We start from the raw sequence: 21,218 nt of genomic DNA, 5'->3' as shown, positions 1-21,218 counted from the left end.
AGCCCGGGTGGGGGGCCTCCACCTGCCCCTCTGGGGAGGAGGGCTGAGGGCAGGAGGTGGGGGGAAGGAGACCTGACGCTTCACCTGGGCGGGGCTGCCCTGCAGGGGAGCCGGCCTGGTGTGGGCCAGGGAGCTGGGGTCATGGGATGGGCAGCAGGCCGGAGGAGAGGGTGTCAAGGGCCAGAGTAGTCTCTGAGGCCGGCCCCCGCCTCGTCACCCAGGCTGGGAAACTGAGGCCCAGGGCCGAGCAGCCGCTGGTGGCAGATGGTGACAGAGCGGGTGCGGCCAGGCTCCTGTCCTCAGCCCGGGGCTTGCCCACCCCAGGGAGGGCGGGCGAGGGGCGGGTGGGGGACACTAGGCATCCCTCTCGCGCAGATGACGTGGGCTGTGTGGTGCCCTCTGAGTGCCTGCGGGCCTGCGGGGCCGAGATCGGCTGCTCCAACATCGCCTACCCCAAGCTGGTCATGGAGCTGATGCCCACAGGTGAGGCTCCAGCTGGGTCCGGGGAGGAGCCCTGGGGGCGGTGGAGCCCACTCTGGATCCAGCGTGACTCTGTGTGACATCCAGGTGGGCTGAGCATAGCGTGAGGAAAGTGGTAATAATAGGAGACACCCAGGGCACCCACCGTGCGCCAGGTGCCACGCCCGGGGCGTCACACGCGGCTAACTCGCGTCCTCTTCTCAGGAACCCTGGGCGCTGTGACCTTCATTCCCACTTTAATTTTTTTTTTTTGGTCACACTGCACGGCATGTGGCGTCTTAGCTCCCCGGCCAAGGATCAGACCCGTGTGTGCCTCCTGCAGTGGAAGCGTGGAGTTTTAACCACTGGACCACCGGGGAAGTCCCTCATCATCCCCACTTTAGAGATGGGGACACTGAGACCCAGGGTGCCCTGGCCAAGGTCACGTGGCAAGTGAACTGCAAAGCTGGGTTCTGAACTCAGGCGGTCTGCCCCCAAGGCTCATCCAGTGCTGGCCCGTCCCTCCAGAAAGGCTGCCACTGTCTCCTCTTTCAGGCCTGCTGGGTGTCAGGCCCTTTCACAGACTACTGCTTTTTTTTTTTTTTTTTGCGGTACGCGGGCCTCTCAACTGTTGTGGCCTCTCCCATTGCGGAGCACAGGCTCCAACACGCAGGCTCAGCGGCCATGGCTCACGGGCCCAGCCGCTCCGCGGCACGTGGGATCTTCCCGGACCGGGGCACGAACCCGTGTCCCCTGCATCGGCAGGCGGACTCTCAACCACTGCGCCACCAGGGAAGCCCACAAACTGCTTCTTATGTAAGGTTATGAGGCAGAGTTCTTAGCTGCATTTTACAGATGGGGAAACTGAGGCACAGAGAGAGGAAAGTGACTTGTCCCGGGCCACCCCTCAGCATGGTTGCTGGGATTAAACGCAGCCGCACGGGGAAACTGACCGGCACGGGGCTTGGCTGCGCTGTGTCTTCCCACCCCGGGGCCTCGTCTGCCCCTTCTGTTCTGGGGGCTCACTGACACCCAGCCGTGTGAGCCATAACCCCTCTCCAGGCGTTGAGCTCCCTGTGTGAGAAATAGGCGGAGAATAAGCCCCAAGTTAATCCACTTCCCTGAGCAAGGGAAGGAGGTTGGAGAAATGTCTGCAGGAAAACCATGATTTAACTCACTTTCCTCTGGGCCCCACCTCAGTTAGCCTGTGAACAGAGAGGGCCATGGGACGCCTGGAAGTCACACAGCAGGTCAGACGCAGAACCAGGGCCAGGCAAGCAATGGCACCTGCAAGTCTGAGCCCTCAGGGAAGGTGGCTTATCCTGGGGTGGCGGAAAGGGGTGTGGAGGACAGACAGGGAATCTGCAGAGGTGGAGGAGGTGCGTAGACACTTGAAGAAAAAGCACAGGAAGCCTTGGAGACAGACTCGAACTGAAGCCCAGAGAGGGGAGGCGACCAGCCTGAAGCTACACATCACTGAGCCCTCTGCACACCCAGCCCCACTCAAGCCCACGACCTCCGGCAGGCTTTGCACAGCAGGGCCTCGCCCACCTCGGTGGGGGCCCCTTATTCGTTTTCAGCCCGTGACCGAGGCGGCTTTTGTCTCCTCTTTGGGCAACCACATCTCCTCTCTCACAGAGCCAACAAGACAGTGTGGCCACGCACAGGAAGTAGCAGGAAACCCCAGGCCCTGGGCCCTTGGGCCTGCCCAGGGCGGGGCCTCCAGGCTGAGGGTCCCGTCCAGGCTGTCCTCACTCCCCCGCCCCACCCCTAAGTTCTGCCGCTGGCCTGCTGTGCATCCCTGGGCAACTCTCTTCCCCTCTCTGAGTTTTCACCTCCTCACCGTCCAATGAAGTCTGGGTGTGAAAGTGCTCTGTCAACTGGAAGCTCTGTAGAAGCGAGAGCCTGAGAACAGATCCCCGTTGCCAGCAGCCCGCAGGCTCAGGCAGCAGACGCGGGAGCCCCGCCGTTGTCCCCAGCCTCCCATGTCAGGGTCTCTCTCCCACCACCTCCAGCCCCCCCACCTCCTCCCTCCTGGGCCTCTACTTGCAGGGACCTGGAGGGGCGTCAGACGGCGGGGCCTGGGCAGGAGGGCTCCCGGGGGCGGGGGCGCGGCCCGGGCAGGGTCACAGCGGCCCCTGTCCCCCCAGGCCTGCGGGGGCTGATGATCGCTGTGATGATGGCCGCTCTCATGTCCTCGCTGACCTCCATCTTCAACAGCAGTAGCACGCTCTTCACCATGGACATCTGGAAGTGGCTGCGGCCCCGTGCCAGGGAGCGGGAGCTACTGCTGGTGGGACGGTATGGGGGAGGGGCTGAGAGGAGGGCTTCCCCAGCCACACCACCAGCCCATGAGGCCCCAGCAGAGTTGGGCTTTGAGGGATGAGTAGGAGTTTGCCAGTTGGAGAAAGGATGACACCAGGAAGGAGAGGAGAGAAGAGACCAGAACATTCTACCCCTCCCACCTTCCACATTGCTCTCCTGGCCACCCCTTCACGGCCACAACCCCCATCTTGGAGGCATCTCTTACCCCAAGCGGAATCTCTGAGGGAATCTGCCAGGGAGAGCCCCCTTCCCTAACCACGCAGAGATCTGCCTTCCCCAGGTCTGAGCCCCTAGCCCCCATGACGGTTCCCAGCTGCCCCAGAGAGGGCCAGAGCCAGCACTCAGGTGTAGCCACACCCACACCATAGCTGTCCCTCTGGCCCCTGTGCCCCTGGCCCCACTGAGCTTCTGCCTACTTCTTCCAAGCCCTACTTGTCCCCTCCTTATTACCTCGATGACTCACCTGATCTTTCTAGACTCTGCTCAAGTGCCCCTCCTCCAGGCAGCCCTCCCTGATACCTGAGACCAAGGAATGAGCCCCCTCCCCTCAAAGCCTCCCACAGGAACTATAGCCTCGCTCCCATAGCACACGTAGGCCTTGTCGGTCCCACTGGTGTCCCGATACCCCTCCACGTGGGGGGAGGGGTGTTGTGCCTGGCACAGCCCTCCATCCCCAAGCTTGGCCGAGTATCCGGGAGTCCTTTAGGGGTGAAACTCAGTGATGGATGAAGAGGAGTCGATGCCCTCTCAGGAGTCCCACCCTGCCTGTCTCCCTCCAAGCCATGCAGCCCCCACTGTGCCGGTCGAGGGGGACCCGGCCCTCTGGTGCTGGGCTTGGCAGCAGTGCCCCCTCCAGCCGGGAGCCTGTGGCGCCCCTCCTCAGGGTGGGGTCTCCTGGAGCTCCAGGCAGTCAGCCCGTGATGCAAAGCAGCCGGCCTCTGTCAGGACATGCCGGCTGGCAGGTGTGAGCTCAGGTGCAGCTCAGACCTCGTCCAGAACAGGGAGCCTCTCCCTCGGCTCCCCGGCGGCTTCTGTGTCAGCACCTGGACCACCCCTCCCAGCCCCTATTGGACCAGCTCCTCCCTGAGCCCCTCCAGCCCCGGCTTCCCGGGAACTGGGGCCCAGACGTCCTCGTGCCGCCCAGGGTGTGCCTCGGCCCCCTGGCCTGGACACTGGTAGCCTCAGTCCCCCCTTGGCGGCTCCACGTCCCCTGCCTGCTACTTCCCAGCTTCCCGTTCCCACCTGAAGCCAGAGTCCTGAGCCGGTCTTCCCTCTATGCCAGCTCAGCCCCCCACAGGGCACCCTTGACCCTCCTTCTCACCCATCCACCCAGGTAAGCCTGCCCCGGGCCCTGCCAGCCTGCCTGTGGGCACCCGGCTGTGTGATGTGGGCCGGGCTGCTCACCTTCTCTGGGCCCCAGTTATCTCAGCTGCCAGGTCGGTGGGGTGGAAAGGGCCCAGTGCTGGGTGTGCGGCCAGGGCTTAGCCCTACCACGCCTCCGTCTTGAAGCACCAGGACAGCCCCCAGCGCCTCCAGCCTGCTCCCTGCCCAACAGCGCTGTTCAAGCTGTGTTTCCAGCTGTGTGGGCTCTGGATCCTTGGAGCCTCAGTCCAAGGAGAGATGGGACTCCCAGAGCGCAGGGCAGCAGAGGGCACCCTGAGCCTGGGATGAGGCCATCACGGGGACGCTGGGGAACCCCCACCCAGGTCTCCTCAGGTTGGGGGGGCCAGAGGAGCTATCATAAGCCTGGGGCCATGACCACCTCATGCCTGGGGCCCCGATCTTTGCCAGCCCCCAGCCCCACTCCCCGGTCCTCCCCTGCAGCCCCTTCTGTCCACCCTTCTCTGTTATTCAGTCCACTACTGCTGGCCCTCCCTGGGACCCTGCATCAAACTGGGCAACATAGGGGACCCAGAGAGGTCTCAGAGCCCCCCCAGCCCTTGAGGGGCTCCCCTGCAACCATGGCTGCAGCCCAGGGGCAATGGAGGGGGCCAGTCATCCTGACGGCAGAGTCGGGGGGGCAGGGTGTCAGGAAGACTTCCTGGAGGAGGAGGTTCTTGAGCTGGGCCTCGGTGGACAAGGGGGTTTTGCTCGGGGAGGAGTTGAGAAGGGCATTCCAGGCAGAAGGAACAGCCTCTGGGTTTGGGGTCCCTCTGACAGCCTGGTGGCGGCTGAGTCATCAGACCAAACCCAAGAGGGGCAGTAAGAGGGCCAGGGCCCCACTCTAGGCCGGGCTGGAGAGGACCAGCCCCACAAGAGATGCTGAGTCTGGTGTTGGACGCGGGGCCTGTTGGAGGAGGGCAGGGTGGAGCCTGCCTGTGCCTCTGAAGCGGGCAGCGCTGGCTGCCTGCCAGGCGGAGGGTTAATTAGCCCTAATCAAGAGGGTGCCTCCTTCCTCCACCCTCTCCTTCTGGCGTGGAAGGGAAGGGAAGGACAGGAGGCAGGCGGGCCCGCCCCAGCTGCACACATGGCCTCCGTCATTCCTATTGTGCTGTCCGGGGTTCCAGGGGGTCTCACGCATCACCCACCTCTGAGGGTAAGGGGCGTCCAGCTGACCCAGGACAGAGCCGAGGGGCTCTCAGCCAGGGAGAGGCATATGGACACCTCGCCCCAGCTCTGTCCCCTTAGCCAGGTTCCACACCCCTTCAAAGCTGCAGGGTCCCCTCCTCCTGGAAGCCTTCCTGGATGGATGCTTCCTCCGGGCTCCTTCAGCACAGCCCTGAGCACAGGATAACAGGCTCATCTGTTTTCTTTGCGCCACTTTGGGTGCTGGGCAGGAACCAGGCCTGCTCGGCACCAAGTCTGGGTCCCTAAGCCACACCCTGCTCTCCGGTGGGCTCCTCATGAATGCCTCGTGAAGGGTGTCCCTGCTGCGGGGGCGGTGGGGGGGAGCACGCCCAGCGGGAGGCAGGCAGGAGCTGAGAGGAGGATTCCACGCAGGGTGGGCCAGGGAAGGGGATTCGCAGCTGAGACCGCTGGGCTCCAAACCTTGCACTCCGGTTGGAGGTCGCCCAGTAGTGGATGTGAGTCCACAACCAAGGGCTGTAGGGGGTGGGGGGTGCCAACCAGAGGCCACGGCTCCTTCAAAGGCCCACCAGGGTTAGAGGAACGCTGGGAGGTCAGTCTGGCCTGAATGTGAGGGCAGGGGGTCATTCATGCAGTCAAGGATGTGTATTGAGCACCTACTGTGTGCCGGGAGATGCAGCAGTGAACTAGCAGGACGGGGCTGCTGCCGCCGCGAGTGGGAGATGGACAGCAAGCACAGAGAGGTTGGGACGGTGCCTTGAAGGTGGGCAGGAGAACCGGGGCGCCACGGGGGCCACTGTGAGACCCCAGGGATGAGCGTGAGAACACAGGCTGAGTCAGGGGCGGTTCCTGCCAGCGGCAGGGAGCCATGGAAGGGTCTGGAGAGGGCAAGATCGGCCACGTCCCTGGAGGAGTGGACAGGGGCCAGGGAGGAGGCTGGAGCTGGAGCAGCAGGGGACAGATGGAGAGCAAGCCTTAGGGACCAGTGGGAGGCGAGGCAGGGCTGAGGAGAGGTCTCGAGGGACGGCCTGCCTGCTGCCGCCCGCAGGCTGGTCACTGTGGTGCTCATCGGCGTGAGTGTGGCCTGGATCCCGGTCCTGCAGGGCTCCAACAGTGGGCAGCTCTTCATCTACATGCAGTCGGTGACCAGCTCCCTGGCCCCCCCGGTGACCGCGGTCTTCGTCTTGGGCATCTTCTGGCGGCGGGCCAACGAGCAGGTGGGGTTGGGGAGAGCTGGGGTGGGGCTGGGCGCACATCTCCCCCTGCCGCCTGTGTGCCTGGGCCGGGGGGAAGCCTGGCCTTCCTCCCGAGGCCCCGGCTGCCCTGCCTCCTCCCCCCAGGGGGCCTTCTGGGGCCTGATGGCGGGGCTGGCGGTGGGCGCCACCAGGCTGGTGCTGGAGTTCCTGCACCCGGCCCCACCCTGCGGCCACCCCGAGGACCGGCCTGCCATCCTCCACAGCATCCACTACCTGCACTTTGCCGTGGCTCTCTTCGTGCTCAGCGGGGCCGTGGTGGTGGCTGGGAGCCTGCTGACGCCAGCCCCCCAGGGCATCCAGGTGAGCCTGTCCTGACCCCTGACCCTCTCCGACTCAGGAATTTTCTAGCTCTTGACCCGTAACCCCATCTGGCCCTGGTTCCTGGCCCTTTTTGAACTTGGCTGCCCTCTCGCCATCACTGACTGACCCCTGATCCCATCTGGGCCCACCCCCGTCCCGCCACCCTCACCCTCACCCTCGCCCTTCCCTGCAGATCGAGAACCTTACCTGGTGGACCCTGGCTCAGGACCTGCCCTCGGGAGCCAAAACAGGTGTGTGTGTGACCCTAAGGCGCTCCCTCTCACTCCCACCCACGGCGGGGCTGGAGGCAAGGGCCCCGGGTGGGAGCCTGTGGCCCTCATCTGTTCCCGCCTCCCGCCCCCTCCAGGTGACCCCCGAGCATCCCAGAAACATGCTTTCTGGGCCCGCGTCTGTGGCTTCAACGCCATCCTCCTCGTGTGTGTCAACGTCTTCTTCTACGCCTACTTCGCCTGACACCGTCCCCGGACGCCCCCCTTCCCCACCAAGGATACGGAGGCCCAGAGGAGGGTGGCGCCCCTCGTGGCCACAGGGCAGGTCAGTGCCCAGGGGCTGGCTGAGCCCGCAAAGCAGAAGCTCTGAAAAATTAGGGAGGAAATGGGAAAAAAGAATGTGTGATGTTTCAAAAACAGCAGTCGTAATTGGAAAGAAAATGAGGTTTCTGATGAGCATCCTTTTACTCTTCTACTGTTTTTATTTTGAGTTCATGGGCCCAGGTCGTGAGCAGCGAATCTGCCGGAGCTCAGGGCTCCAGGGTCTCGGGCCAGCGCTGGGCAGAGGGAGCCCCTCTCCGCCCCCTCCCTTGGCTCCGGCCCCATCCCACCTGCCGCCCTCTCCCTGCTCACCGCCCCTCCACCACCGGCCTGGCATTCAAAGCCCTTTCCGAGCCCCCTCGGTCTGCCTGCGCCCCGAGGGCCCCAGGCTCCCCTGCTTGGGACCGCGCTGATGGCCCCTTCCCCGTGGGCACCCTGCCTTTCCTCAAGCTGGGGCTGCACCGAGGCTGCCCGCCCCATTCTGGATGCCGCTGGCCCTCAGAGCCCAGCTCTAACCGCAACTCCCCACCTGGGCTGTAGTCCCCCACGCTCCCCGAGGCCCTGGTCTGGGTAGAACCTGGGCCTGCACAATATGTCTCCCAGGTGGCCGCGTCCAGGGCCGGCCCCTCAGAGCTTGTCCGTCCCGCGGGGCCAGCGGAGGAGTAGCAGCCTCCGTTTCTTTCACCCTTGTCCGCCCTCCCTCAGGGCCTCCAGCCTCCCGCGAAGTGTCTGTGGTGGGCGGGGGCGCTGGATCCCAGGTGGAGCCCAAAGTCTCCGAGTCTGTCCAGCAACTCCAGGCACAGGTGTGCGGGGCCCTGGCCGCCTCCCCGGTAGCCAGCCTTTGGGGCTTTTGGATGGAGGGGATGGCAGGCCCAGCGGGTGCTCACCCACCCAGCCCGTGGTTCCTTGGCTTGAGCCCCCAGCAGGTGGAACCCAGGCGTCCTCAGCCCTCCCTGGGGGTGGTGCCATTGGTGTTTGGAGTGAGCGGGCCCTGCCGGCCACCCTGTAACATCACACAGCTGATGGCCAATGGGAAGAGGCTGGCAGAGGCCCCGGAGCTCCCCTAGCCCAGGGGCCCTGAATGAGGCGGTCTTTCCGGGGCGCTGGGCCCGTCCCAGTTGACGTGAAGCACAGGAGGCCGGCCGGACAGTCAGGAGGCCTACGTTGCAGTCCAAAGCCCTGGGCTGGGGGTGCCTGTGTCCTCTCTCTGGACCTCAGTGCCCGGTGGATGGCCGGTCCACTGGCTCTGCCCCTGGGCCCACTTGGGTCACAGGTGCACCGGCTGGACGTAGCTCCGCGGGAAGAAGCCGATGCGCCCGCAGAGACGGCCTCGCCACCAGCAGGGGTCAAGGCGCTCCAGGACCTCGATGATGTCACCGCGGCGGAAGCTGAGCTGGGAGGGGTCCTGGGCTGAGAAGTCAAACTGGGCCTGGGCAAAGCAGGCCCGGGGAGGCTGCGAGGAGAGGAAGCCGTCAGTGGGGCCCCTCAGGAGCCCCCGCCGGGCTGTCCCCACGGAGGCCCCAAGATAAGCGATTTCCCACAGGTGGAAAGGGGTCTTTCGGGCAGAACTGGGGTCAAACTCAGCTCTGTATCCAGCTCCAGACGATGGCCACCCCGCCCGTGGGCCTCCCGCTGCCCACCCCCTGCATGTCTGCAGCACAGACCCTGTGTCTACGCAGGGCACAGCCAGTGTCCTGGCGGCCCAGTAGGGACCACAGGGCCAGTGGTCAAGGGCCACTGAGTCCTGGGCCTCAGCGTGGGACTTTGGTTAGGACCCTGCCCGTCTCGGGATCTCTTCCCACGCTCTGCAGCAGCCGTGATAACTTTTGACCCCAGGCCCTAGAACCACAGGAACAGGCCTTATAAACATAAAGTGATGTGTAGCTACGAGCAGTTCACTGCTGTTGCCCCTGGCCAGGCTTCGAGGGCAAGGATGTCACTTTACACTGCTTTCCTCTCTCAGGCCTGGTTCCAGTCCCGTCTATGCCCCAAGGTGACCTTGGGTGAGTCCCTGCCTTCTGGGGGCCTTGGTTCCCTGCCTCCCCCTTCAGATGGCAGCTAGACGAGGGCCCCCTGCTGGCACATCACCATGAGGGTCACAGCCAGTGCCCCAGCCCGGCCTGCCCACCAGGCTCTCTGCCCCAAGCCTGCGGAATCGTAGCCGGCACGGGCCATAGCATCACGGACAGGCTAATTAGCGGTTCTCTGCCCAGGAAGGAAGAGGGGGCGTGGGTCCCAGGGGACTGAGCCAGCTCTGGAGTCGCCCTGCAGGGCCGGTGACCCCGGGGCCAGGCCAGAGCAAGGTGGTGGGTGTTGGGGAGCCCTCCGGCAGCCCCCAGCTCCATCCTGGCCCCCTCACACTTGCCGAGGGCAGAGCTGGCCCAGGCAGCGACGGGAGGGGATGGAGGTCTGAGAGGCAGGCCCAGCGGGGACTGGAGCGAAGAGCCCCTGGGACTGAGCTGAGAGCTGGCCCGGCCCCCAGGGGCAGGCCGGGCAGAGCAGGCCGAGTGCGGGCAGGGGTTCCTCCCGAGACACTGTTTACTCCCCGACATATCAGATCCCAGGGTTCACCCTACCGGGCCGAGAGGAAACTGAGGCCCAGGTGAGGGATGAACTGGCCCTAAGGTCACACGTGGCGAGGCGGTGGAGTCTAGGAACAGGCAGGACCGGAGCCGCGACCCGGCAGCCCCTCCCCAGGCCTTGGCCACAGCCGTGCCCACCGTCCTCTGCAGAGCTCGAGTTCACTGGGCTGTCCAGGGTCCCGACCTCCAGCCCCAGGCCTTGCCGACACCCCCTCCCAAGTAGAAGTGCACGTCGGGGCTAATAAGCCCACTGGCTGGTGTCGTCATCCTGATGAGCGTGAGAGCTGGTCCCCGGGGCCCCTGGACGAAAGAGCTGGCCGGCAAATCGCTGTTACTATGAGGACCCGGGCGGCCGGACCCCGCTCCACCCGGCCAGGACCTTGCCCACGAGCGCTCACACTGCCCCGCGCCCTACGGAGCAGAAGCCAGCACGGACCCCACCCGGCAGGTGGCCTTGGGTAGTCACATCACTCCCTGAACCTCAGTGTCCTACCTGTAGGTGGGGCCAGGAGGCTCAGCCGGTGTCAGTACCTTCACTCAGTCAACAGACAACCACTGAGCACCTACTGGGCACCACGCACCGCTCCTGGCTGAGAGCCAGCAGGCTCAGTTTACCCGGGGAGTTTCCACCTGCCCCTTCCCTTCCTTCCCCGCCTCCCCTTTCCCAGCCCTGCTTGTCTCCCTGCAGTGCCCGGGCGGGATTTTAGAAGCAGGGCTGGACCCACCTCCCGCCACGTGGGAAGGGGGGTCGGGGCCCTGCGGAGAGGCCCCCTCGCCCGCCCGCCGCACTCGCCCACCTTGGCCAGGGGCTCCTCGTCCCGCAGGAAGACCTGCCGCTTCTTGGCGATGGTTCTGGTCCGGTAGAAGGCGACCAGCTCATTCAGAGAGTTGAACTTCTCCTCCCACAGGTAGTACTTCCCCGAGGCCTCACGCAGCACCTTGAAATGCTGCACCTGGTCCCCGTAGCTAGGGGAGAGGACACAGACCACCTCAGAGGGGCCCAAGGCGGCTGGGGCCCTCCCCCCGTCCCTGCCCCCCGCAACCAGGCCTTTTTCTCTCCAGGTGAGGCTTGGAGTCAGGAGGAGAGGAGCGGGGGGAGGGGGTCCCAGGCCCCATTGACCGGCTCCTTGAAAGACACGGTGAGTCCCCGCCGGGCAGTGGAGTGTGGAGTAAAGGATGTGGGCCTTGGACCAGGCCACTTTCTTGCTGTGTGACCTAAAGCAAATCACTTAACTTCTCTGAACCTCGGTTTCCTCGTAATACCTCCCTTCTGGGGAAGTGCTCGTGTACTGGCAACAGTAAATGGTTCTCTGAGAGAGGTGGTCAGCCAGCATCTCTTCTCTCCAACGTCCCCCAGCCTGAACACTCCTCTCCCTCCCCAACCTCGTCCCCTCCCAGCCCTTACAGTCCCTTGAGGGGTGAGTCCTAAGACCATCCTGCCACCGGTGTGAGAGGAGCTCAGGCCTGTGGGATGCTTCCTGTCCTTCCCTGCCCCACATTCTCTCCCCACCTCAAGAACCTTCTATGGCTCCCCATTGCCCTCAGGGCAAAATCTTAACACCTCAGTCTCAAGTTCTGGCTCTGATGACACGTCCAGCCTCGTTTCCTTCAAATACTCTCTGATGCCTCCTCTCCCAGCCTTTGCCTAGCCTTGCAACCCACCACCACCAAGCGCCTTCCAGCCCAGCAGAGGGGATAGCCTGTGTCTCCCAGACCGGCCAGCAGGGCAGAGGGACCTGCCTGGAACACAGAGCACGTTCTAGACCAGGACGGGCTGTGCAGGCTTGGGGCAGCCTGAGTTCCTGCAGGCCCACAGTCCAAGTGTTTCTAGGGTGTGGACAGGAGTATGGTGTCCATCCCCCCAGTTGCCCATCCCTGCCTGTGGCTTACTCCCTCCACCTATCAGCCCTGGGGCTGGTGTGCTGCCTTGTTAAAGGTTAAGATGCAAGATTTAAGATAGAGATTTATTCCAGGTAAATACCTTCTGTTCTGTGTGTGTGTCTGGGGTGGGAGGAGGGGGGAATCCTCCCACCCTGCCCAAGTCAAGGATCCAAACCACACAGAACCTCTCTCTCCACTTTCAAGCATGCCTCCAGGCTTGAAAAACACACTATTTCTTCCAAACTTGAATCAAACTCCTACTCATGCTTCAAGGCCCGCATAAAATGGCCCAACCTCTGCAAGCTGCCTCAGGTGCCCTCAGTCAGAGTCCGGGGACTCCTTGGGTTCCTCGGCCCCTTGTACAGCCTGCCTGTAACCCGCTGCTCACAGACACCCAGAGGCAGGGAGGCGGGAGGCGGCCCAGCTCTAGCCCAGTCTGGAGAGGCTGGGCTCAGGGGCGAAGCAGCATGGCCCGAGGGGTCAGTGCTCATGGGCTGCACTGTTCCTGGACCCTCCCCTCCCAGCTCTGAGCTGCGGTCCCAGCCCCTCTAACACGTGTCCACTCTCAGGGCAGCAAGTTCCCTGCACAGAACTGAGGCCAGAGAAGGCCTGAGACTCTGTGACCAGACACAGCCATCATCCCCAGCCCGAGACAAAGCCGCTCGTGTGCCGTCAGCAGGCATGGTTCCCAGATGGCTAAGCCGCCACTCTGTCGGCTGTGGGATGTGCGTGTCCACGTCCCGGGATGGGAGGAGGATGGCCAGGCAGGCAGGTGCCTCCCGCCCCATCTGGCCTGCTGCAGCCTCGGCCCTGGGGGCCGCCCCCGAGCCTGGGACTCCCTAGTGTCCTGTTCCGGCGGGCTCAGGGTTCTTCCGGTCCCTGGACCGTATTCTGGGAGGCAGAAGGCCCTGACTCCGTGCCGGCCCCGAGAAGGAGCCCGGGGTGCGGGCGGCCCCCGTCCTCTGGGTAAGAGGCGGACGAGAGTGTGGGAGGTTTGAAAAGATCTCAGCCCCAAATGAGCACAACCCTGAACACTTTGGTGTTTGAAGTTTATCTTCAAAAGCTTATCTTACCCAGAGGGTCACCCAGAACGGAGCATTCCCGGATCACACCCAGGTCAGGGGGCGAGACCTGGGAAGGGGGCAAGGGACCCAGGAGTTCTAGAACCTTGCAACCTGACAATCGGCAGATTCTCAAACCTGGGATGCTCTCGTGGTCCAGCCCCCCAGCCTGTGCGTGGCTCGTGGTGGGAAAGCGGGGCCCAGCTGGGCTGCCGCATCTGTGAGCCGGTGTGGTCGTCCTGCTGCCCCAGCCCCTGGCCTGACCAGTGACCCGCCTCCATGTGACCGGCCCGAGGACCCAGCACTTGGGCAGTCTCTCCCTCTCCCAGCTAGCCTGTCTCCCGCCTCCCCAGGCCCGAGTCTGAGTCCAGATGGCCCCTGAGCAAGGAGGATGGCCCTGCGGGGTGAGCCCTCCTGAGCTGGAGGGAAGGGCGGACCCGGGTCACGGGGCGGTGGGCTGGCCCGGGCGCGGCCAGGAGAGGGGGCACCTGGAGCTGGTGCACCACAGTGGGCAGAGCCTGGGGTGTGTGCATGTGTCTCTCCCTGCTCTGTGGGAGGGACCAGACGTGTACATCCCTGTCTGAGCCGCCATGGGTGTGTTTGTCTCTATGTGTGACCCCCATGCCCACCTACCCAGGGGGCTGAGGGCTGGGCCTGGCCCCTGGGCTGTCGGAAGACCCCAAGGATGAACTCGGGCCTGATGCTAGCAGCCACCGGTCCTGCCCACCAGGTTCTTCCGGCTTGGTGGCGGCAGCAGCAGAGGTGAGAGTGGCAGCGGCAGCCCAGGGAGGATAAACAAGGCTGGGGTAAGGTCAGGAGCCCCAGCACCGCACCCCCACCCCCAGTCAGGGCCTGTGGATCCCCGGGGTGGAGGCCAGGGTGCTAACTGCCCACTAGGTGATCTCCGTTAGGCATAGCCCTTCTCTAGACTCAGTTTTCCCGTCTGTGAAAAGGGAGGGGGTGGATTCCCTCTCCAGCAGCCAACGTGAGATAGAATCAAACTGACCTTAGGACTGCCGGTGGGGACAGACTCCCCCTGGGTCTTTAGGCCTCAGGGAAGAAGAGTGGAACGGTAGACCTGGTCTTTCAGGTCACAGAGGGTCAGTGGGCTCTAGCTCCACTGTTTTCTGGCTGTGTGACCTTGGGCAAGTTACTGCACGTCTCTGAGCTTTTGTTTCCTTACCTGCACACTGGGCTTCCAGGGTCACTTCCTCCCTGTCTTTGAGGGCATAAAATTGTGCCCCCCCATTCTTTCCTGCTTCATTTTCCCAAGAGCCTTTATCATCTTCAAAGATTTTATATATTTTACTAATCATTTAGCAAATTATATATATATATACATATATGCATACATACATACATACATGTATAAAATTGTGAGTCACCGCAGTGGAACATGAGTGCCTAAAGGACAGGGAGCTTCGTCCGATTTGTTGGTGGTTGAATCCCCAGCACCAGGCACAGGGCCTGGCGCACAGTAGGGGCTCAGCGACCAGGGCAGCAGAGCAAACACATCATTGACTCCAGGGCACCCCTGGCCTGAAAAGAAGTAAAACATCTCACTTGGGAGCAAACCATCATTTCTGACACAGAAATGTGTCCACGGCAGCCTGGATCAGAGTGTGGGGCGAAAGTAACACAGCCCAGGCAGTGTGCCCCTGCCCCGGCCCGCTGGCCACCAGCTCAGACGTGCTCCCAGAGGTGGAGGGGGCAGCCCCCTGGAAACTCGTAAAGGGCAGCCAGCCGCGGCCACCATCACTCCGTGAGGCAGAACAAGGCCCGTGAACCCCACCTCTGACAGCTTTATGAGGCTCGGCACGAGCGTGTAGGAGGCGCCACGCCTACGCGGTCAGAGTCCCCAGGAGCGCAGCCAGCGAGGGCGGAAATGCTCTCACACACGGATCTGCGTGACCGTCACCCAGAAGGGTGGCCATCGGGTCACTGGTCTTCATGATGTCCAGGGCTACTATCTCCACGTTGCAGATGAGGCCGTTACAGCTGACGGGGACGGGATCTGCTGAGGTCACGCAGCAGGTCCAGGGCAAGGCCAGGACGAGAAACGGGCTCCCCGCCCCCACGTGGCCACTGGCCCTTTGCTAAGAGCCCGGGACCCTGGGGCGTGGGCCAGGAGGCGCGGTGTGGCCCTGGGAGGGTCAACATGGTGATGATTACATAGCTGGCATTTGGGGAGGACTCGCCGTGTGCCAGCATCACGCTAAGAACCTTACACAGATGTTCATTTTACGGACGAGGAAACAGGCTGGGGTACCTTGCCCAGGGTTATACAGGAGAAGTACCAGAGCTGAGATTCTTGCTCAAAATCCCCCCTCCTAGCTGCCCTGAGTCTGTTTCCTGCTCTGATCCCTGCCCAGTGGCCCTCCAAGGGCCCTGAAAGGCCCCCCCGTAAGAGACGACGGACCAGAGTCGGGGCGGGACCCGGTCCCAGCCCCGGGGGACGAAACCGAAGCTGGAGGGCGCCACCTGGTGGTCCTGTGAGCACACCACAGCCCTGGGGCCCAAGGTTCCGGTTCTGAGCTGGGGGAGGGGGCCTGGCCAGGATGCCTGGGGTGTGGGGGGGAGGGGGCATGTGCTGGGATTTCTCAGAGGGACACTCCCACAGCCCCTTCCCAAGGTAGCATTGGTGCTGGCTCCGCAGAACTGCCTGTCTCCCCTCCTGGTCAGACAAATGCCTTGCTGTCCAAGCCCACCTCTCTCTGCCCCACCTCTGGGTCTTTGCACACGCTGTTCCCTGGGCCTGGCATCCCCTCTCCCCTCTTTGTGCACCAAACTCCTATTCATGCTTCGGGGCCCAGCTCAGATGTCACCTCCTCCACCCTGTGGAGTGTCTGCTGCCACTGAACTTCCCTCAGTCGGGCGTCATGGAGACCCCGGGCCCCCGCTCCCTCGGGGACTCCTCCCCTGTCCTGCACACACACACACCCAAAGGTTGAGCCACCTGGGCTGACCCTCTGCAGGGCCCTGTTGCCCTGGGGTTTCCCATCGGGACCTGTCAGGCCCATCTCTCTGGCTGTGACCCCCCGTTGCTGGCTCTGCCCCACTCACCCCAGGCGCATTCCCACCCCAGGGTCTTTGCAATTTCTGTTCCCTCTGCCTGGAAGCCTCTCCTTCCGGATCCTCACTCCTGGGCCCCAGGCGGCCTCCACCGCCAGGTTCAGATCCCTGCCCACTGGCTCCTGCTATATTCATTTGTCTCCTTTTTTCATGTGTTCAGTCTGCCTCCCCCACTAAGATATAAACCCCAAAGGGCAGCAACTTTGTTTTTTTTCACTGTCATTTCCCAAGTCCCTAGAACAGCCTGGCACGTGGCATGTAGCTCAGTGACAATTCCTTGAATTGCTGCACCTAGATCCTACTGTTCCAGGCGCTGGGAGTAGGAAGGACAGAGACCAGCTGGGGCCCTGACCCCTTTTCCCCCGACCCCAGTTCCTGCCCCTTCCTTCCAGCCTGGATTCCTCCATTGCCCGATTGTGACCTTTGGGATTGGGTCCTGAGCTGCCCAGAGGCTGCCACCCTGCCTCCGCGCCAGCCACTACTCTAATGGCTCTAAATAGAATGACTCATATATTCTTTGCAATAACCCATTTTACATGTGAGGAAACAGGCACAGAGAAGTTAAGGGACTTGCCCAAAGTCACACAGTCAGGAAATGGCAGAGCCAGAATCTGAACCCAAGCAGCCTGGCCCCAGGGTCCATCCTGTCCACTATGTAGCACACAGGGGAACCCTGTCTGGAGCACATCCTGGACACCTGCCCTGGGTGCCCTGTTGCTCTCCCACCCCCAGCCCCACCACATCAATCTCCCCTGGTGACTTGCTGCTGTAGAACAATGGCCAAGCCTTCAGCCCGGCGCTCGAGGCCTCACAGCCAGCCCAAGCCACGTGGAACCCTCCTGCTCCGGGCCACACCCTGGGGTCTGCATCATCCCCGACCCCCAGAGGGTTGCCTGCTTCCAGGCATTTGTCGTTCCCTCCACACCCTGCAGGCCTGTCCCTGGCCACCCTCCTCCACATACCCTGGGTCAGAACTCACTTCACAGAGACGGAGAACTCCCCTGGGGAGCTCTCACTCTCCCGGATCAGGAAGGCTCCCGGGTGGTTCCGCTTCGTCAGAATTTCTTCTGCCAGCTGCCGGGAAATCCTGCCCGAGTACCACCTGCAGAGAGGGGGCAGGTGAGGCGGGGGAGGCCAGGCTACCCTGCCCCTATGCCAGCCACCCAACACTGCCAGGTCCTCACAGCAGTCCCGAGACACAGGAAATACAACGGCACCGACTTTACCCAGGGAGGCCAAGGTCATGCGCTGTGAAAGGCAGGAATTGGGCCCAGTCCCAGCATTCTGGCTCCTGAGCCCAAGCATTTCCCACCACACCAGGCAAACACACACCTCGGTGAACCCCAACCCAGCCAACCCCAGCTGGGCTTTTCCATTTCAGATTCTTAAAAGTAAAAAAATATTTTAAAAGATGACCCCCCCCCAGAAAATAGCAGCTTTGATCTGGTGAGGAAGGGTCTCTCCCTGTACCCATTTCACAGATGCACGGCCTGAGGCCACCTGGACTTTTTCTCACAGGTTCAAGTCCCTTTTCTTTCTGACCAAACAGAACTGGGTATACAGAAGGTGCCTTGTAAATGCCAAGGGTCTGGCAGGGCCTGGGGGTGAGAGGCTGGGATCCAGCTTCTCTTCCAGCCCTGCCCACTGTGCTCTTTGGGGCTCACCCACCCTCGGAGGGTCCAGGTGGTCTCTGGCTGGCTTCTTGGCCCCTGGATTTGAGCCCAGTCCCTTAGTGGAGGAACTGAGGCCCAGAGCAGGTGGAGTCTCCCGGTGGGACCTTGGTGCCCTGAGGGCCGCCGGAGCCTCCCTTCCCTGTACAATTTCCCTTCCCTCCTTCAACCGAGCTTCCTGAGTCTGAGCGTGGCCCCGGGCGGATGTGAGGCAGAACTTTTCCTGTTGTATCAGGATGTTGACAGCGAGCCCTCCAGGCCCAGCACAGAGGCTCAGGTGCACACAGACCGGGTCCTGCCGGGAACCCCACCCGCCAGCCACGTGTGAGCCCTTGCAGTTCCTCCGAGGGCTTTTTACTAACGTGATTGGCCTGTGTGCGGGGCAGGTTGGGCCCCCGGATGTTCTCAGGTGATGACGGGGCGGGGGCAGGAGGACAGACACGAAGCTCGGGTGCCGGCTCCCTGGTTCTGGCCACAGGGAGAGCCTGTTGCCCGGGGCCGCCAGTAGTGGCAGTGCCACCGGCTCCCTCTCTGCCTGCTTTCCAGTCCGAAATAAAGTCCTGGTCCTGACATGGTGTCTCAGAGCCCCCCACCCAGAAGTGAGGTTCTAGCCCATCGCTGACCCCCAAAATGGGGGGGACCCTAGGCCCATCTCTGGGCGGGTGGAGGGGAGGCAGTGGAGGTGGGGGCCGAAGGCGGGGCTCCAGGGAACCTCCAAGAGCTCGGCCTGGGTCTCTGGAGTCTGAGAGTCCCGGATGAGGCCTCCAAGCCAGAGGCTGAGCTCAGGGGGCCCCGGAAGGGCGCTCCTCTGGGGAGCCCCCAGCAGGCCCCAGGTGCAGTGCTGCCACAGGAACAGGGGTCCAACAGGGCCCTGCGTGGGAGTTTCCAAAGAACCCACAAAACTCCACAGGAGGCATCAGCGTGTGGGCGGCTGTCACCCTCAAAGGATTTTGCAACCGCAGCCTCGAGGAGGCCCGCCCTGCCCCGACCAGGTCCTCGGTGGCTCGGGGACAGGGTGCCGGAAAAGCAGCACTCCCGATGCCCCAGAGCACAGCTGGCTCCACGCGTGGACGCCTCGCTTAGTCCCCATTTTAATGATGTGGAAATTGAGGCCCAGGGAAGGGCAGGGATCCCCAAAAGTTGCTCCGCAATTCTCTGGCCTCCGACTCTCCCCCAGCCCACCCCCTTCCCCCAGCTGTTCTTAACAGTTCCTCCATCCCCTCCCAGTGAGCACAGCCGGGGCCCACAGCACTGGCGGCAGATCTCACTCTGCCTCTTGCCAGCTGTGTGACCCCGGACAAGCCACTCAACCTCTCTGTGCCGCCACCTCCTTGCCCACAAGACCTTGACGAGAGCACTCAGCTCGCAGGGCCCTTGGGAGGAGGAGGGCGCTGCCGCCTGCAGGTGTTCACCGCTGCTGCTGTGAACTCCTCCCACGTGTCACCCATTAGCCTGTCTGCGGCCCTCCCAACAAACTTCTACTCTACTTTCCGGGCCCAGCAGACCACGCCCTCCTCCAGGAAGCCGTCCTCCAGGAAGCCGTCCTCCAGGAAGCCATCCTCCAGGAAGCCCTCCTCAACGCCCACCGGCCACGCGGCTGCGTCAGGTGCCTCGGTGACCCCTGCCCGTGAGGCTCACGGCCCCCCCTCCGTGGGCTCCCTGGGCAGGCGGAGGTGATGGTGGAGCTCAGGGAAGGAGTGGCCTGGTGTAGACACGAGGCCCCCTGGGACCCCTGCCCTGCCCCCGCCCCACACCCTGGAGCCCGACGGGCTGAGTCAGGCACAGAGCTGGACTTTCCCCACTGCTATTTCGGGGCCAGGGCAGGGGCTGAGGTTAGCCAAGGATGCATCTGCGCACGGCTTCAGGCAGGTGAGCATGCGGCCTGACCCCCATCCCTACTCTGTCCCAGACTCACGCAGCCAGAGCCAGCCCTAGGGAGCCCAGGGCCGTCAGACACGGGAACCCTCCATGGCTCCCAGCTGCCCTGGTGGAGGCTTGCCTGAACCACCAGCGTTGCCCCGACGGGCGTGGCCCCAAAACCTTTCAGCTCTTCTTTCCTCCTGAGCAAACAGAAGCCACTGCTTGGGCTTCTCAGCGGCCTCCTACCTCCCAACCTCCTGGCCTTAACCGCGTCACAGCCTCCCCCCAGAGGCTCCCGCTCCCTCCGTGTCCTCCACTGGCCTGGCCCTGGCCGGGTTCTCGCTGTCTCTCTCCCTTTATGACAGAAAGCCTCTAAGGCTGGAGGACAGGCCCCTGCCCAAGGTCACACAGCCCAGAGGGACCCTGCGGGCCTGGAGCCCAGGCAGGGGACCTGGGTGGGTCGGGCCCTTGCCCAGCACAGGAAGTCCGAGGTGGTGGCAGCTTTGGAAATAACTCGAAGACCGGTAAAGAGGAAGTGACCTCCAGGCCCCACCCTGGCCCTGCACCTCCCTCCCGTCCACCCCACAGCCACACACAGGCCCTGACCTGCCTTCACCTCTGCAGGAGTTCCACTCCCCACCCGGCTCAAATGCCTCCATGGCTCCCACCACCCTCCACCGGGCGTTTGAGGCCCTCCTGCTGGTCCCACTGCCAGGGGTTCTCGTTCCCGCTCCCAGGAATGCCCTTCTCTTTTTCTCATTAGCTAACTCCTACACACATGCTTCAAAACCTCACTTGTTGCCACCTCTTCTGAGAAGCCCTCCCTGGTTAATTATCTCGATGCTGACCGCCTTCCCTTGTCATAGTTTCCTTATGTCCTGTCTCTCCCACAGGACACAACTGCTCTGACCCCAGCATCTCATCACGTGTCCCCAGCATCACCCAGGTGAGTCCCCTCAGGCAGTGGCCAGTGTTCGGCGAATGACCGAGCGAGCGACTGTGACTTGGGGCTACTTCAGCCACCACTCTGTGAATATCCATTTGGTTTTTCCCAGATTCTTGGCCACTTAGGCCTGTTCCGGGGCCGAGAACAGGGCTTTCAGCACTGGAAGTCTGACGGGGGCTTCCCTGGGACAGCTGGTCCCAAGCCCGAGGATACCTGGGCTCCTCGTGGCTCCCTCTCCGCCCTGTCCCAGACCCTGCTCAGCCCATGTCAGCTCCCCTGCCCACAGGTCTGCCTCCTTCCTGCCCCTCCACGACCCCTCACTCCCCACCCCAGCGCAGGGCTGAGTCGGCCTCTTAGAGGAGCCTTGGCCCTCCTTGTGTTGCAGGTAGGGAAACTGAGGAACAGAGAGAGCAGGGGTCTGCCTGAGGCCACACAGCAGCCAGGGGCCCCGCTGGCTGAGCGCCCAGGGCCCTGTCCTATCCAGGGCCCCTACCGGGATGCTCTCCAGTGTCCCAGGTCCTAGTGTCGTGGCCTGGGCTGGCCCCGACTGCCACCACTTGGGACAAGTCCTCACATCTCTGTCCTCCACCTCTGCTTGGGGAAGAGACGGGGGTCCCCAGACAGATGGCGGGAGGCCGGGCTGAGGACTTGCAGGCAGCTCAGCTCAGCCTCGGCCAGGCTGGGTGTGGACGTTTGGCTTCAGGGCTGGGGGTGAGGGGGGCCCTGAGG

The 21,218-nt window shown here is 63.2% G+C and overlaps 2 protein-coding genes across 3 annotated transcripts in view; one reads left to right on the top strand and one right to left on the bottom strand.

Moving 5' to 3' along the window:
* The window catches only part of SLC5A10 (solute carrier family 5 member 10), a 53,996-nt gene extending 46,441 nt beyond the window's left edge, over positions 1-7,555 (top strand). The window contains exons 10-15 of one of the 2 annotated variants that reach the window (XM_024753114.1): positions 376-483; positions 2,610-2,760; positions 6,359-6,527; positions 6,651-6,866; positions 7,060-7,117; positions 7,234-7,555. In XM_024753114.1, coding sequence (XP_024608882.1) covers positions 376-483; positions 2,610-2,760; positions 6,359-6,527; positions 6,651-6,866; positions 7,060-7,117; positions 7,234-7,340 — 809 coding nt within the window. In that variant the 3' untranslated portion in view covers positions 7,341-7,555. The remainder of the gene's footprint in view (positions 1-375; positions 484-2,609; positions 2,761-6,358; positions 6,528-6,650; positions 6,867-7,059; positions 7,118-7,233) is intronic. The other variant, XM_024753122.1, reaches the window with a different exon arrangement.
* A 3-nt stretch (positions 7,556-7,558) lies between these two features.
* GRAP (GRB2 related adaptor protein) overlaps positions 7,559-21,218 on the bottom strand; it is a 20,189-nt gene continuing 6,529 nt past the window's right edge. The window contains exons 3-5 of the mRNA XM_024753135.1: positions 16,993-17,115; positions 10,797-10,965; positions 7,559-8,870 (exon numbers count right to left, since the gene is read on the bottom strand). Of these exons, the coding sequence (XP_024608903.1) occupies positions 8,685-8,870; positions 10,797-10,965; positions 16,993-17,115 (478 nt within the window). The 3' untranslated portion in view covers positions 7,559-8,684. The remainder of the gene's footprint in view (positions 8,871-10,796; positions 10,966-16,992; positions 17,116-21,218) is intronic.

Source organism: Neophocaena asiaeorientalis, unplaced genomic scaffold, assembly GCF_003031525.2.
Source record: "Neophocaena asiaeorientalis asiaeorientalis breed wild unplaced genomic scaffold, Neophocaena_asiaeorientalis_V1.1 scaffold540, whole genome shotgun sequence".
In the NCBI taxonomy this organism is placed as follows: Eukaryota; Metazoa; Chordata; class Mammalia; order Artiodactyla; family Phocoenidae; genus Neophocaena; species Neophocaena asiaeorientalis.
The sequence above is the reverse complement of the archived record's forward strand: the minus strand, read 5'-3'. Positions and strand labels throughout refer to the sequence as shown.